This window comes from Leucoraja erinacea, chromosome 29 (assembly GCF_028641065.1).
Source record: "Leucoraja erinacea ecotype New England chromosome 29, Leri_hhj_1, whole genome shotgun sequence".
Taxonomy (NCBI): Eukaryota; Metazoa; Chordata; class Chondrichthyes; order Rajiformes; family Rajidae; genus Leucoraja; species Leucoraja erinaceus.
The window spans coordinates 13,404,854-13,421,166 of record NC_073405.1 but is presented as its reverse complement, the minus strand read 5'-3'; the positions used below and the strand labels follow the sequence as shown (position 1 = coordinate 13,421,166).

Below are 16,313 nucleotides of genomic sequence, written 5' to 3'. Positions count from 1 at the left end.
AAGCTATTGAAGTGGATACAATTAGTTTAGAAAAAATTGATAGGAAGGGTTTAGAGAACTATGGGCCACGACAGGCAAATGGGACTAGCCCAGTATGCCAACATGGTCAACATGGACAAGGTGTGCTGAAGGGCCTGTTTATGGGCTAACAGTATGCCCATAAGCTGGTAATGCACTATTTTCTCTTTCCTTCCTTCTAAAGCTGTGGGCTCACATTCGCAATTTCCTATCTGTGGGAACAGTTCCAGGTTTTGTGGAATTTTGGAAGAGGATAATCAGGGATCCACTGTCTTTGCAGCTGATCTTTCGTTAGATCATTGGGGCCTCTGCATCGGTCTCTTCAACTTCCCAATCGCAGTATTTTCACTAATAATGATTCCCTTTGGTTCCTCATTCTCGCTACAACCTCAGTCCCCACTTATACGCTGCAGGCATTTTTGTGTCTTCGATGAAAATGGATGACAAAATATCTGTTTAATATATCTGTTATTTCTTCATTCCCATTGTAACTTCCTCCATTTGCATCTTGAGGACCCTTTGCTTTAATTTCTCTCCTCCCATCATCCACCTCTACTTTTCTAAATTATCCTATACCCGGTTACTGTTACAGTTCAATACATAAAGTACTGGAGGAACTCAGCGGACCAGGAGGGAATAGACAGGTGATATTTCAGATTGGGTCCTTTCTTCAAACCCTTTTGGCAGAATGAAAGAACCAGGCAGCTTTCTACACAATCCTTTAATTTGTGGGGGTGAGCTTTTAATTTGTACTTATGTTTGAGACCCTTCCCGTGAATGAACTCTGCAAATCAATAGCCCAGGCAACTCAGTAACTCAACTACAGTGTCTCCAGTCAGTGGCTTCAAAACCGCTGCTGTTATGCTTCTGCGGAAGGGACAGAACATAAAACATTCTCAGGAACATGTCCATTGACCAATGATGTCTGTTCTTCCAGCACTTTGTGTTTTTCCCTATTTTTATGCTCTGACCCTCTTGAAATAAAGCCAGCACTTAATTTGGTTTCCTTACAATCTCATTGCTCCTGCCACAGTTTCCACATTATACATCACTTGCCAATGTTTTGCACACTCACTTAGCCACTCAACATCTCCCTGTAACGTGTTTACATCCTGCTACGAGCCACAGTGCTTTCCCCAGAGTCATTCTTCAAGGGGCCTCTGTCCACCCTTTTCACAGAACATCGAAAGATACGGCACAGAAACAGGCCCTTCAGCGCACAATGTCTGTGCCAAACCTGATGGCGTTAAACTGATCTCCGCTGCCTGCACGTGATTCATGTCCCTCCATATCCAGGTGACGATTCAAAAGCCTCTTAAATGCCACTATCATATCTACCTCCATCACCACCCCTGGCAGCGGGTCCAGGCACCCATCACCCTTTGTGTAAAAACCTACCCCGCACACCTGCTTTAAACGTCCCCCCCTCTCAGTTTAAAGCTATGCCCTCTATTCCATGACATCACCACCCTGGGAAAATGGTTCTGAGTGTCCACCCTATCATGTACTTAGAGCTCTTACTTCCTGCTTTTATACTTCTCTTATTATGTCGTACTTGCCACATTTCCACGTTTGCTTAAGATACAAAACTAGGTGGTATTGTGAGTAAGGAGGAAAGTGCAAGGAGGTTTCTGGGAGACTGGACGCAGACTAATTGAATGGACGAGACCATGGAATATAAAGCTATCCCCATAAAATGTTATAAACATTGGGTTTTATGCAGAGACGGAAATACAAAGTATCTTTTAATCGTGGGGAATTAGGAATGATTTAACCGCTGAAGCCTGCCCCATTGTTCCACGTGATTACAGCAGAGGTACCCCAGGTCCTGCCTGCTCCTTGGCCCTCAATTTCCAGATCTTTCAGAATTATGTCCATCTCCTCTTTACATCCCTCCAATGACTTTGCCTCCACAACACCGGGGAAGAAATTCAATAGATGTACCTTTGTGAATGTCCTTTGTGAATGTTAAAATGCTGGAGTAACTCAGCAGGACAGGCAGCATCCCCGAACAGAAGGAATGAGTGATGTTTCAGGTTGAGACCCTTCTTTACACTGAGTGTCAAGGGGGGAGGGATGCCCTGTCCCACTTAGGAAACCTGAACGGACACCTCTGGAGACTTTGCGCCCCACCCAAGGTTTCCGTGCGGTTCCTGGAGGTTTTTGTCAGTCTCCCTACCTGCTTCCACTACCTGCAACCTCCGCCAACCACCTGCAACCTCCGGAAATCGCATGGAAACCTTGGGTGGGGCGCATAGTCTCAAGAGGTTTCCGTTCAGGTTTCCTAAGTGTGACAGAGGCATTATAGCATCACCGGATGTTGGGAAAAGTTGAGATAAACAGGGAATAATATTGTTTCCTGGGAATGGGCCAGCAGAAAATGGGATGGCTGGTGGAGGATGGAAAAAACACTTTCTACCATTGCCTCAATATTTTCATGGACCCAAGTCTGACCGTCTCCCCCTGAACTTCCTGCTCACTGCAGAGTCATCATCATCGCCTGTGACAAGGTCAGTGAAGCTACGGTTTGCTGAGGTGGCCTCCAATTTGCACTTGCACAACGTCTGCTCTCAGACACTTCCTGAAACTAAACTCATGTCCCACCACTGAACACCAGGACATTCCACAGACATTCACTCACCTCTGCTCCCCAGAAATCATCCTCCCACCACCTCCTGCCTCAGTACCAGCCCCGGCACTTTCTACCTCCTCCCAAAATCCACAAGCAGGAACGTCCTGGTAGCAACGCACAAAATGCTGGAGAACTCAGTGGGTCAGGCAGCGTCTATGGAGGGAATGGACAGGTGACGTTTTGGGTCGGGGCCCTTTGACAGACCCACTAGTCCCTTTGCTTCAGCAAGTCCTTGTCCAACAAAACCTAGTCTTCCCCAGCTTTCAGCAGCAGATAAGGTGGGAGGTGCTGTGGGGAACAAGGGGAACATCTCTTGACAGCTTGCCCAAGTATTACTATGGCAAAATTAAACACAGAGTGCTGCTGTATCTCTGTGGGTCAGGGAGCATCTCTGGAGATCATGGATAGGTGATATTTCAGGTCAGGACCTTTCTTTAAATTACAGCAGCAGTTAGGGGTAGATTGTAGTTTGTCTGTCTTGAAACAGGGGTGTTAGGCAGATCCCACTGGTGAACCTGCATCTCCCTTTGGAGAGTGCGAAATTCCATCCTTCCCTGCAACTGAAGACCAGTCGTTTTTCTCTTTCCCAATCCTGATGAAGGGACTCGTATCCAGAACGTTAACCCTGTTTCCATGGATACTGCCCAATCTGCTTCCAGCATTTTCTGTTTTTATTTGATATTTCCAGCATTTGCACTTTATTGATGTTGATTTCTTTGCACTTTGACTGCTGTTTTCCCTCTCGTCCAGTCTCTTTATCAATGACATCCATGACACCTCTCTTGCCATCCACAGGTTCCTGGTCCAGTCTTTGTACACTCCATCCTGCGCCAGCAGAGTCTGAGGGCTCTTCGCTTCTTCATTGAACAGACGCCCAACCAGTTCCCCCATTCCCCTAATTAAATTCATTCCTATATTGCAACTCCATTCATTTTCTGCAACTCCATTCATTTTCTCCAAGTCACAAGTATGAGAGTTCACATGGGCCCAAGCTGTGCCTGACTCTTTAGTGAATAATTGGACAGTTTCTGTCCAATTCATGGCCCCTCCCTCAACTCATTTCCTGATTGATAATTGTGTTGCTGCAGTTTCTTGCACTCCTACAGAATCTGAGCATTTCATGATGTGTTCTACCACCACTGCTCTTGTTTTCACATCTCTGATGCTTCCCTTGCCTTGCTCGACCTCTCTACCTCTGCTGTAAGGAGCAGTTCCTGGCCAATTTTCAACAGACACCTTCTGACTGCCTCATCTCTTCCTCCTCCCAATCTAGCCCACTTTCTCCAATTCCAATGATACAACTTCCCACTTCAGTGCTTCAGAGGCACCTTCCTTCTTCCTCAATCCTCCACTATAGACATCAAAGCTCCCTCACATCCCCAACTTTGACTCTCAACCTTAATTAGTAAAGGGCGTCAAAGGTTACAGGGAGAAGGCAGGAGAATGGGGTTGAAAGGGAAAAATAGATAGAATAGTGGAACAGACGACAGGCTCGTATGTCATGGTCTTCGAGACTAACCCCTCTCTACAAACTACTGATCCTCCTCCTCAATTTTTGCCACCTCCTCTCAGATTACACCCATGAACTTATCCTCCCCTCTCCTCCACTCTCGCATTCTGGACCATTCCTTTCATGGGTCCCTCTTCCATCTTCACCAAACCCTCATGATCCTTTCCCATTCATCATCGAGCCCGTCACCTCATCCCTTCCCACCTCCTGGTGATCCAATCAGTCCTTCCACATGAAGTGGTTGCCTTGAACCTGGTGGCCTCTTTGTAGACACCTCCACTCAGTCCACAGGAATGACTGCGAGCTGCAAGTCACCCATCACTTGAATTCTCCATCATGTTGCCACCTCTTGTTTGGCAAGGATGAGTTTGGCATGAGAGGTCTGAACCTGTTTTCGATAACTCAATGACTCTCTCTCTCTCTCTCTGTCCTCCAACAATTCTCAGTGGAAGCTCAAATACCAGCTCATTATTCGATTGCGTAAAGCACAGCCCATAGAATTTAACATTAGATTCACCCCAATCTCAGATAACTACTTTGACCTTTCTACACAGATGCAGACAAACCTCTCTGGTTCAATTTGTTTCTCTTTTCTTTTCTAACTCCGACTACTAGTTTTTAAGGGACTTGGTGCCTTGACAACATTGGTCCCTGCCTATCACCTATGTTCCTTCCGTACGCTCCAAACCCCCCTTCTCTGGAACTTGACATATTTGTTCTATTACTGTTCCTGTTTTGATGAAGACTCCTTGTCCTGAACCATAACACAGTTTCTTTCCTTCAGGTGCTGCCAGCCCTGCTGACTGTTTCCTGTCTCTTTCTTCCCTTCTATTCCATTGAGTTTAGAGGAACTCACTCTCAGTGAAACGTCAAATCCCTACGGGGCTCAACAAGCTGGATGTAGGAAGGAAGCTCAGAGAGCGACACAAGAAACTGCAGGTGCAGGAATCTTAAGCAAAATACAAAGCGCTGGAAGAACTCAGCTGATTAAGCAATATCTATGGAGGCAACGGGTTGACGAAAGGTCCCAACCCGAAACATCATCTGTCCATTCCCTCCACAGATTGTGCCTGACCCGTCGAGTTACTCTAACACTTTGTGTTTTGCTTGGGTGTTCCCAGGCTGAGGAGCCCAGGACTGGGATAAGGGAAAGATCATCTAGAATTGGAGGAAAATGTTCTTCATCTGGGGGTGAGGTGATTCTTTGAAATTCTCCACCCCAGAGGCGAGGTCACAGAGCTCATCCTAAACAGAGATCGACATGTTGCTGGACATTAAGGGTTTGGGATTGGTGTGGGGGTAGATCAGCAGTCCTTGTGTTTTAATCTGCCGACTCCTCCCCTGTAATTTTGACAATGGTTATGGGTAAACCTCTTAACCAGGGCGTGGCTGAATCAGGGCTCCTGTGTCATCAACAGCCGGCAATGTTCAGAACAAGACTCTGGTCAGATGAGTCAAGGGTTCCCATTTTCCACAATAAAAATCACTTCAATTTAACTACTGTGGCTGAAATCTCAAGCTTGCAGTGGAAACAACACAAACCCTTCCCAAATCCAGGTTATGTTTCCCCCAGGGACAGGACAAGGTGTCAGATCAAGATGGGGCACAGATAGGGTGAATTCACAGTCTTTTCCCCAGAGTGAGGAATCAAGACCCAGAGGCCATAAGGTTAACGCGAGAGGGAAAGAAGAAAGATGTATTAGGAACCCGAGGGCAACATTTCCACACAGAGGATGGCGAGTACAGGGAATCAGCTGACAGAGGAAGTGGTAGAGGCAGGTACAACATGTAATGGACATTTGTACGGGTACGTGGATGGGAAAGGTCCAGAGGGACATGGGCCAAACGCGAGTAAATGGGGTCAGCTGAGTTGGGGATCTCGGTCGGCATGGACGAGTTGGCCCGAAGGACCTGTTTCCTGTGTATATGACTAAGCTGCAAACACAAAACAACTGCAATAACGGTCGGAGAACAGCAGCTTCTGTTCAGAACCGTTGGGTCATCTGTAGCATTGGCAAAAGTTACACCGACAAGTTGTAAAACTCTCCTCCCGGGGACCGGGACAACCCGAGTCACAGTCCCAGTACTGGGTCTGGTCTGGTCCCAGGCGAGAGAGAAGTGCCGACCCACACGCAGAACTGTGGCAACAACTCACCATTGTCCGGCGCTGCTCTCACGGGTTGTTGCCACCGTCCCGCAATCGCTCGAAGCTTCCCAAAGGGCCGGCCTTGTCTAACTGGACATTTACTGTCTGGCAGTGCTCTCTCATTCCTCCTGGCCCCGCGGCGTCCCGCCAGCGACTGTCGCACCTCACCACTTCCTCCTCTCAGCTCCAATTACCGTCCGATTGACAGATCCGACGGCAATTCTGTTCAAACTGCTGCTCTCTAATGAAGAGTCACCGCCAACAGGTCGGCTGGAGGGAGGGGAGAGGGGCATGTAACGGATACTGATGACAAAGTGAGCAACACGGGGCAGGAGTAGACGAGACATCAGATACAAGACTGTAGTTTCAAGCACATCTTCATCACGCGCCTTATACTCTCATTTCCCCAGTATAAATTGTAGTGGAAATGAACATGTTCTGTCGACCCTGGCCAGCAACAAGCCCCCACCCCCACAGAATTCAGCGCAGCTCACAGCGTGGAGTCCACAATGGACAAGTGTTGGCCCCAGCCTGTCCCATCACCGTCGCCACCTTTGTGCGCGGCCGCCCAGTGCTACAGGCGGTAACCTGAAACCGTCTCTGGGCGATAACTTCTACTGAGCAGGTGACACCGAAACTGAACCACCCTGAACTGCTTGACAAACCCAGACACAGAGAAGGCAGCAAGTAGCTGGACTCAAATAGGAATAGAATAGAATGCCTTTTATTGTCATTCAACCAGACAAGGTTTGAACGAAATTTCATTCAATTTAGAACGCCCGGCCGTTCAGCCCGACTATGTCCATTGTGATATCCCCCTATTCTTTCCACTTCACCTCAGTTTATTATGAATTAATTTAATTTCCTTTTGAAACGATCTAATCTATTCCTCCCCACCACTTCCTGTGCTGGCAGCGTCGGCGTTGTAACTACTCTCCGACAGAAGCCATTCTTCGCGTTGACTTCCGTGTTGACAAAATCAGTGACTATCACGGATCAATAACCCCGTCCCGTTATATCAATATTACCCAATATATCAAGATAACCCCCTTCCCAGTTTTAGGTTCTGCAACGTGGAGAGATTCTCTGCACGTCTACCCCGAACTAACAAAGGCGCAACTCAAAGTCGCACTGAATGAAACCAGGCCCTTCGCCTAATGAGTTCGCACTAACTATCAAGCAAAGATACTAGAGGAACTCCTCTTTAATCTTTGCTATCAAGCCTCCATTTGCACCAATTCCACCCTGATGCCAATCCCCCGCCAATTAAGATATTCACCGAGGCACAAGATGACCAGTGACCAAGAGTTCAACATTCACGGATGGGAAAGGTTTGGAGGGCTATGAGCCAAACGCGGGTAAACAGGACTGGTGTAGACCATCTTGGTCGACGTGAACGTTGGGCCGAAGGGCCTGATTCTGTGCTGCATGACTCTACCTCTGACTCTAATCTTGCAACTTTCACGTCTTTGGGATGTGGGTGAAAACTAAGAACACTCGGTGGAAACCAAAGCGGTCACAGGGAAAACGTGCAAACTCCATACAGCCGACACCTGAGGTCATAACTGAACCGATGCCTCTGGCGCTGTGCTGCCTTGGTCAATCTCATCCACAGCTGTGGCACCCTCCTTGCTTGTATATCCTTTTGTGTAGGAAGGAACTACAGATGGGGTGGGAGATTGCAACCTTCACGTGGTCCGCCCTGTTTCGATGAATGCAATCAACCGGCGTGCACAACCAAATAAGATCAAATAGAACAAGTTGTCCAACAACTTTAGGCTGTGCACGACATACGCAAGAAGAAGAAGAACTACAGGTGTGTAGGAAAGAACAGCAGATGCTGGTTTAAATCGAAGGTAGACGCGAATGCTGGAGTAACCCAGCGGGACAGGCAGCATCTCTGGGGGAAAGGAATAGGCGACTTATCGGCTCTGAATAAGGCTCTCGACTTGTTTACAGTTTTGGTCTGAGCAGCAGTCATACTTTGGAATGTTCTATCCTCTGAACTGTAACCCTCTGAATCCCCTTTCTCCTCTGGCCTGGGTTGCTGTCCTTCTAATGATTTGCTTCCCATTGAACATGTTCCATTTGCTTTTCCGCCCGTTTCTGGCACTATTTTGTTAATCTGCCGTTTCTACTTTTGCAAAGTTGTACTGAGGCGGCCACCTCCATCTTCACCCTGGAGATGTGCGAATGTTGCAGCAGGGCCCGATTTCCAATGTTGGGAAGAATATGCTTGACCGTGGCTTTGATTTCCGCTCATCAGTTCCCCGTTTTGGCCAACAGTTCTTCAAACATTCTGCTTGCAAATCTCACCACCGAAAGTCCGTAATTTCAATGTAAATATCATTTTCAGATGAACTGTTGCCATGGTTTCAAAATTAGACACGAAATATGTGAGCTTTTATCCGTTCTGTTTGTAGTTTTATTTGGATTTAAAAAAACCTAATTTTATTTCTTAAAATGTTTCTTCCCTTTCTTTCCCTCCTGTATTCTAACTGTGTGATGGGACCCACACAGCCACCTCCACCCTCGCTGTTGTTCGCCTGTTTACCGGCTCGACGACCTCACGCGATGGACCGACCAGTAACTTCAATGTGCGAGGCCAAACCGTAACTTCAACCCTTGTGCCAGTTAGTCTAGTCCAGTGATTCCCAACCTTGGCCCAAAGGGGCCATGGCAAATTTCAGGGGGGCCACAGAAAACGTGTTGGGATTTAGGGGGCCACAGGTTCAATGAGGGGGGCCACAGAGCCTCCTAAATTTAAATCTATGTAGTTGAAATATTTTTGATGTTTGTGGAATAGAATAAAAGAGAATATAGTGCAATTAATAGACACTGATATTTTTATGGAAGGTATTATAATATTGAAGTACTTTTTTCCCGCTAATAATGTCGGGCGGGGGCGGCGGGGGGCACAGAAAATTTAAAAGATCTCAAGGGGGGCATGAGCTAAAAAAGGTTGGGAACCACTGGGCTCGGCAACGGCCGCTGCCCCATAAATAGTCCTGGCAAGTTGTAGTCCATTAGCTAAAGAGCAACGAGCTACAGGTGCTGCCTGGCCCGCTGAGTTCCTCCAGCACATTGTTTTGTTTGCTCAAGAGTCAGCATCTGCTGTCTCTTTCGTCTCTGGAATCCATTAGCTGCTGATTAAAAAAACAAAACAAATTTAGGACAGTCTTTTACAGATTATTAAGATGATGGAAACTAAAATTGTAATACTTTTTTTTTTAATTGAACTGTTGATGTTAAAATAACATGGGTTTAAAGGAATGAAACTATTAATGGAATTGATATCGAGATATTGCTGCAAAACAGCAGTGAATGTGTAGAGTACAATCCTGGGAGAGTGTTGAAGAAATGAATCAGTGGTGGACGAGCTCTCTGGGTCTTTCCAGTGGGCAGGTGAATGGATTAGGAAGCATTAAAAAAATGACTGTGCAAAATGTGACAATATTATTGCTCGGGAAGAGAGATGTCCACCTGGATACAAATGAAAGTTGTACACACTGTTGCTTGGGTTAATATATATCACGCTGTTAATTTCAGTACGATAAATCCATTTGCCCAAACCGACCACTAAGACAGAGTTAGACTGTCTCCATTAGGCGCGGATCAGGTGCAGAGTCTTGATTCAATCTGTATCTGGAGCATCAGTTCCCACCTATCTTTGGTTCCCACTGCTCCACACTGATGTTGAAGGCCACGGTGTGAATTCAAGTGTGGGCTTCATCGCCCTCTGCTGGAAGTGTTGGAAATACCAATATTGATTAAACCGCTTCTTCCCATTCCATATAAACCTGCAGCTACTGGAAGGATAAGACGGCTCAGAAATAAGAGGACGTAAACGGCGAGAATAGAAGAGCTGATGTTTCAAAGCCAAAGCTGTTTCAATGAAATAAAACAAGATTCTTTAAAAACACCAATCTATGTTCTCCATAGATGTTGCCTGACCCGCTGAGTTGCTCCAAGTCTTTGTTTTTCTTTGGTAAACCAGCATCTGCAGTTATTTGCCATGACATATTAATTATTATTGTTGATTTATTTTCTCGGTCCACTTATGGACAAATTTCAGAGTCAGGAGTGTTTAATTCTCACATGTACCTGGGGACCAGAACAGTGGCATTCTTACTTGATGCAGCTTTATGGGCACATAAAACGCAACAACACAATAAATAAATATACAAGAAACAGGAATATACAAACATGCAGTTATTCTCGGTAAACCAGGGCATAATAATGCAAGCCAAACTATTTAGTGCAACCTTAGTAGTTCAAAATCCACATTAGTTCAGTGCTGAGGTAGGGTTGTTGAACCTGGAGATGACGGTTCTTAATCTCATTTGCCTCCTTCCTGAGATGAAAGCTTGGTCAGGGTGTGTGGGTCATTGTTAAAAATAGCTGCCTTCCTGTATATCACTTTGATGGTGGGGAATACCTGTGATGGACCGGGAATTGTAGACGATTCACTAGTTTTAATACACAGGAAGCAAGTGTAATGTATAAATTATAAATAGATAAGTTATGGTTGGAATATTATTGCTGTCCTCTAATTGTTTAAAGCATATTTTGCCATAAATTGTGAACAAGATGTTGGATTATGTTTTTAAAGAGTTGGGCAATCACACTGAATAGAACCTGAAGGTCAACTTCCCTAGAAAGTGGTGAGTGTTAATTATTCCCAGTCATGCCCAGATATGAGTGGTTGAAAATATTCTCTAGAATCTAACCATTCAAAAACAATCACCAGTAGGAATCATCGGACACAGATGTAAATGGTAACTCACTTAAAACAAATCTCAAAGTGTAATAGATCTCTCTCCAAGCAATCTACATTCGGGAATGGTAACAGTTTGGATGTAAAGGCATTCACATTACACTTGTCCAAATGCCTCCGAAAGGCATGGAGAGGTTCAGTGCCCACCACACCAGATGGGGAAGTTCCTCAGGGATTCACATTTCTCTGGGGTGAGTACAATCTAACCTCCCGAATACTCATGTAGAGATGTCCTGTACATTGGCAAGGCCAAGTGTAGACTAAATGACCATTTCACTGAATATTTGCGCTCATTTCACCAAGGCCTATTGATCTGGTGAGTTACTCCAGCACTTTCTGTCCTTTCCAGACTACTCATGATGGGTTTTTCGAACTGATGCAACCTAACGTTAAGGTGAGACTGGTCAGCATGGACGAGTTGGGCTGGAGGGCCAGTTTCCATGCTGTATGACTCTATGCCTATCTGACCACATTGAACTTCATTGAATCACCTCTAAATCTGTGCTGCATGCCCCAGCCTTGTTATTATTATGGAGGATGGTGAACAGTAACAAGATAATGACCAGTCCTTGGGAACTCTCCACACATCACTTGGAGCTGAAGAACTAGTTGGCTATCACACCCTAGCTGTGGTGGAACCTTCCAGAACACATTAGATAGCAGTAATACATGCTGCTTTTGCTGAAGATGTTCAGATTCCATTTAAGGCAGTCACAAGGCTGAACATTATTTGTTAACTGAAACTGCGCAAATTGGTACTGATTACGAAGTACCTAGTGATATCATAAGTTTCCATTCTGTGCAGTCACTTTACATGATTCATTGAAGACCTTCTGAAAGTCTAGGCAAACAAGCAACTTCCTCAAAACCTTCAGCGAATTTGCATTGCAGACACAGTCTCTGCACACAATATAAGACAGTGCTTTAGGCCACACTGCTCAGTTGTTACTAGCTTTAGCATGGTCGCAGGATCAAGCCTCAATGTGGCTGTTCCTGTGTAGGTTCTGTGTAACAATGCAAGAATTTCATTGTCCTATCTGGGACACACGACAATAAACTCTCTTGACTCTTGAGGTTGTATTGGCCCACATGATTCTGTACAGGAAATCCACAGTGAGATAAAGTTTTGTGAGGGAACAGTAGCATGAATGATCACTGTAAGAAAGACAGCCTTTCTGTCAACCCCTTTTCTGTTCATGGCCAACACGGATGTTAAAGTTATTGAATTAATGCATCTGTGGCTGTTAAATACAGAGGTCCAGAGCTAGTGGGAAGGTGATTATCGCAGAGCTGCGTTTGATAGCATTAGCATTGCTATAAGAATGTTGTTCAGAGAACACAGCACATCAGTAGCCTTTCTTAACAGATGCTGCCTGACGTATGGACTGGACCTAGGATTTTCTATTTTTGTTTCAGATTTCCAGTATTTTATATTTTGATAGCCATGTTTCTACCTTCATGAAGAACATCACACGGAACAGGCCTCTTTCCCCTGGCACTAACTTCTGCGATGATGAAGTGCTTTGAGAGAAGATAGACTCAAAATGCTGGAGTAACTCAGTGGGACAGGCAGCATCTCTGGAGAGAAGAAATTTTGGGTCGAGACCTTTCTTCAGACCCAAAACGTCACCCATTCCTTCTCTCCAGCATCTGCAGTTCCTTCTGACACAAGTGCTTTGAGAGGTTGGTTATGCGCATACCAACTCCTACCTCAATTACAACCTTCACCCATTACAATTTGCCTACAGCCACAATAGATCAATGGAGAATGCAATCTCACTGGCTCTCCACTCTGCACTGGACCATTTGGACAATAAAATCACATACATCAGGCAGTTTGTTATAGACTACAGCTTGGTGTTCAATACCATAATCTAGCTTGTTACCAAGCTTAAAGAACTGGCTCTCTGCGCATCTCTCTGCAACTGGATCCTGTTCAAAATGGCAAAAACACTTCTTCCACAATAACAATCAGTACGGGAGCACCTCAAGGCTGTGGGCTCAGCCCCCTTGCTCTACTCACTCTATACTTACGACAGTGTAGCCAGACAGTGTGAACTTCATCTTCAAGTTTGCCAATGACACCACCGTTTCCTGGACCCAACACAGTGATGCTATTATAAAGAAAGCCCAACAATGCCTCTACTTCCCTAGAAAATTGCAGAGATTTGGTATGTCAGAGAGGATTCTCTTGAACTTCTACAGGTGTACAGTGGAGAGTACATTGTCTGGGTGCAACTTGAATGCGCAGGAGGGAAGAAGATTGCAAAAAGTTGTGAACACTGCTCAGTCCATCATGGATTCTGACCACTCCACCATCAAAGGGATGTAACGAAGAGGCAGCGAGCATCATCGGAGACCAACACCACCCCAACCACACACTCATTTCACCCCTGCCATCGGGAGGAAGGTACAGAAGCCTGAAAACTGTAACATCCAGGTTCAGGAACAGCTTCTTCCCTATAGCCATTGGGCTATTAAACACTGCAACCTCCAAATAAGCTCTGAACTACATACACTATTACTGCTTGTTTGTTTGTTATGTGCACACACACACATACATACATATACTGTATGTGTGTAGACATTAGAAACAAACAAGCAGTAATAGTGTATGTAATTTTGTACAATACATATATATATGGATATGAGTATTGATTTTTTAAAACTTTTTCTTCGAATTTATTATATTGTTTACAGTGTACTATGTTTACATATTCTGTTGTGCTGCTGCAAGTAAGAATTTCATTGTTCTATCTGGAACATATGACAATAAGATGCTCTTGACTCTCATTATCAAGCAGTGGAACTGAATTGGTCTGATTTGCTTCTCATATTTGTTGATCTTCCTTTTGAAGTTCAGTGCAGTGGGCCATTGAGTGTGGTTTTAACATTGCACAGTAAACTTGCAGTGTAAAGAACATTTGATATGATTTTTAAGCAAATACATCATCTTTTCGTAGCAGACTCATTGTCAGATTCTGTCTGAAGAAGGGGCCCAAAAGAAATAAAAGTGTTCATCTTCCTTCACAAATGCTGCCTGACCTACTCAGTTTATCCAGAGATTTATTTATTGCGCTTTATAATGAGAATCTGTTTGTGGAGGAAGGAAGTCTCATTGCAATAATGCACGGCTTTTGTGAGACTTTACCTCGACAGTTTGATCTCAAATTGTACCTACCTGAGAAAGATTGCATCAAAGATTCACTGACTGGATGCAGGGATGTGGGTTCACCTTTTGTGAGAAATTGTGTAGAGTGGGATTGTACTAAGTAGTGGTTACCTAGATGGAGGAAAATTGTTCTTCAAAAGGTAAAGAAGAGTAGTTCAAGAAACTCTCGATTTCAAGGGATATCAAGCATTAGATAAAAGAAAATACAGCAAGGATATGGTGTCAAAAAAAAACCAAACTGAAAACACGCTCGATTGTACTCGTGTATGGAATGATTTGACTGGATAGCACTCAAAGTTTTTCCCTGTATTTTGATACACATGACAATAATAAACCAATACTAGGAGGGGATAAAGTAGGCTGGAATATACCTGCATGGTAGGAATGGCAAGCTAATGTAACTTGAAAAGATCTCCTGTGTGTCAACTGTGCTGCATAAAATTGGTTTGCCACAGCAATGTACAAGTCACCCAATCTCCAGAATTTGGCTCAGGCACAGGGAGGCAGATGATCTCCTCCTCTGCTGCGTCACTGAAAGTTTATGCTTGCATAATACTCTCAATGTGAACAACCATCTAAGGTAATTAACAGATGTATTATTTAATAGAATTGACACAGAAGTTCCATAAGTGATTACAGAGAGAGTCTTTAGACACATCAACGGAGGAAAAGTGTAGGGAAGATTAGGGAGGAAATTCGAGGGAAAGATCCATGACGTAGTAATTTGAATTGGGGCCACTTAAGAGGACAAACATTTCAAAACATCAAATATTTCAGCGTAAACACAAGGAATTGCAGATGCCAGGATCCTGGGCAAAACACAACGTGCCTGAGTAACTCAGCGGGTTACAAGGCAGCATCTGTGGAGAAATGCCCGTTTCGGCCTGAAACATTGCCCATTTCCTTCACTCCATAGATGCTGCTGCACCCTCTGAGTTTCTCCAGCATCTTGTGTACCTTCTGTGGAGGAATCAGCAGGTGATGTGTCAGGTCAGGATTTCTCAATATGTTGATCTGCTTGGGATAATTATAGAACCATGAAAGGCCAAGGTTGTGAAAGAATTTGAAAAGCAGAGTGTGATGAAACATTTGAGATTAGATTCCACTGAGAACTTAAAAAAAATGATTTGCTAGGAATTTGTTCAGAAGAAATTTTAATCTAGCAGAAACCTGTGAAAGGTCACATGTGGGTCATGCACCTTGTTTAAACACTCCGCTTGTTATAATATTTTTTGCAAGGCTTTGTTTTTGCTGCGGTCAATATATTCTGCCCTTATATGGCAGTGTGCAGCCAAATGAAGTGTCCAAATGTTTGTACAGCTCATAGGAAATGACATACTTTACTATAAAAAAAACTCCACAGATGACTAATTCAATCCACATTTGATATTTTCATTTTAGCATTTTTACAAGTGACTGATTTCAGTAATTAACTAATCTGATATCTATGCACACAATCTGAAAAACAAGAAATATAAAGTTTAAAGAACGTCCTTTGAGGCTGAAATCCAAAGACTCATGATAATATATAATCACCTTGTCTCAGTCTTAAGTGGTGATCTCTTATTTTCATTCAGCAAACCCCAGTTCCAGATTCCCCCAGAAGTGGAAACATTTTCTGCACACACACACACAAAGTAAAAACAGAAATTGCTGGAAATACTCAGTAGGTCATGCTGCATATGGGGGATGAGAAACAGAGTAACAATTTCAGGCCAAAGACACTTAATCAGAACTGGGAAGGAGACAAAAGATGCTTGTTAAATTGCAGGGAGGGTGGGGATGTCTGTGATAGGGTAACCAGGTTATCTGGCCAATGGCTGAATGGGAGCTGTTAAGATAGCAATGGGCATGTCCCACTTGGGCGACTACAGGAGACTATGCGGTCGTCACATGGTCGCCGGGGTGTTGCCTGTATGGTCGTGAGTTGTCTCCTCAGTCGCCCAGAGTCGTAGCATCTTTCTGGTTGAAAATTTTTCGGAGACAGTGGCAGCCTTGGGTTTGATGCCAAATGAGCGTAGCTTGATGTAGATGCTGTCGTAGGTTGTCATCAGGTTA

The 16,313-nt window shown here is 44.5% G+C and overlaps 1 protein-coding gene across 1 annotated transcript in view; it reads right to left on the bottom strand.

The window, feature by feature from the left end:
* The window catches only part of LOC129711185 (unconventional myosin-If-like), a 70,647-nt gene extending 63,850 nt beyond the window's left edge, over positions 1-6,797 (bottom strand). Inside the window, exon 1 of the mRNA XM_055658646.1 lies at positions 6,316-6,797. Within this exon, the coding sequence (XP_055514621.1) occupies positions 6,316-6,318 (3 nt within the window). The 5' untranslated portion in view covers positions 6,319-6,797. The remainder of the gene's footprint in view (positions 1-6,315) is intronic.
* Between the last annotated feature and the right edge of the window lie 9,516 nt (positions 6,798-16,313).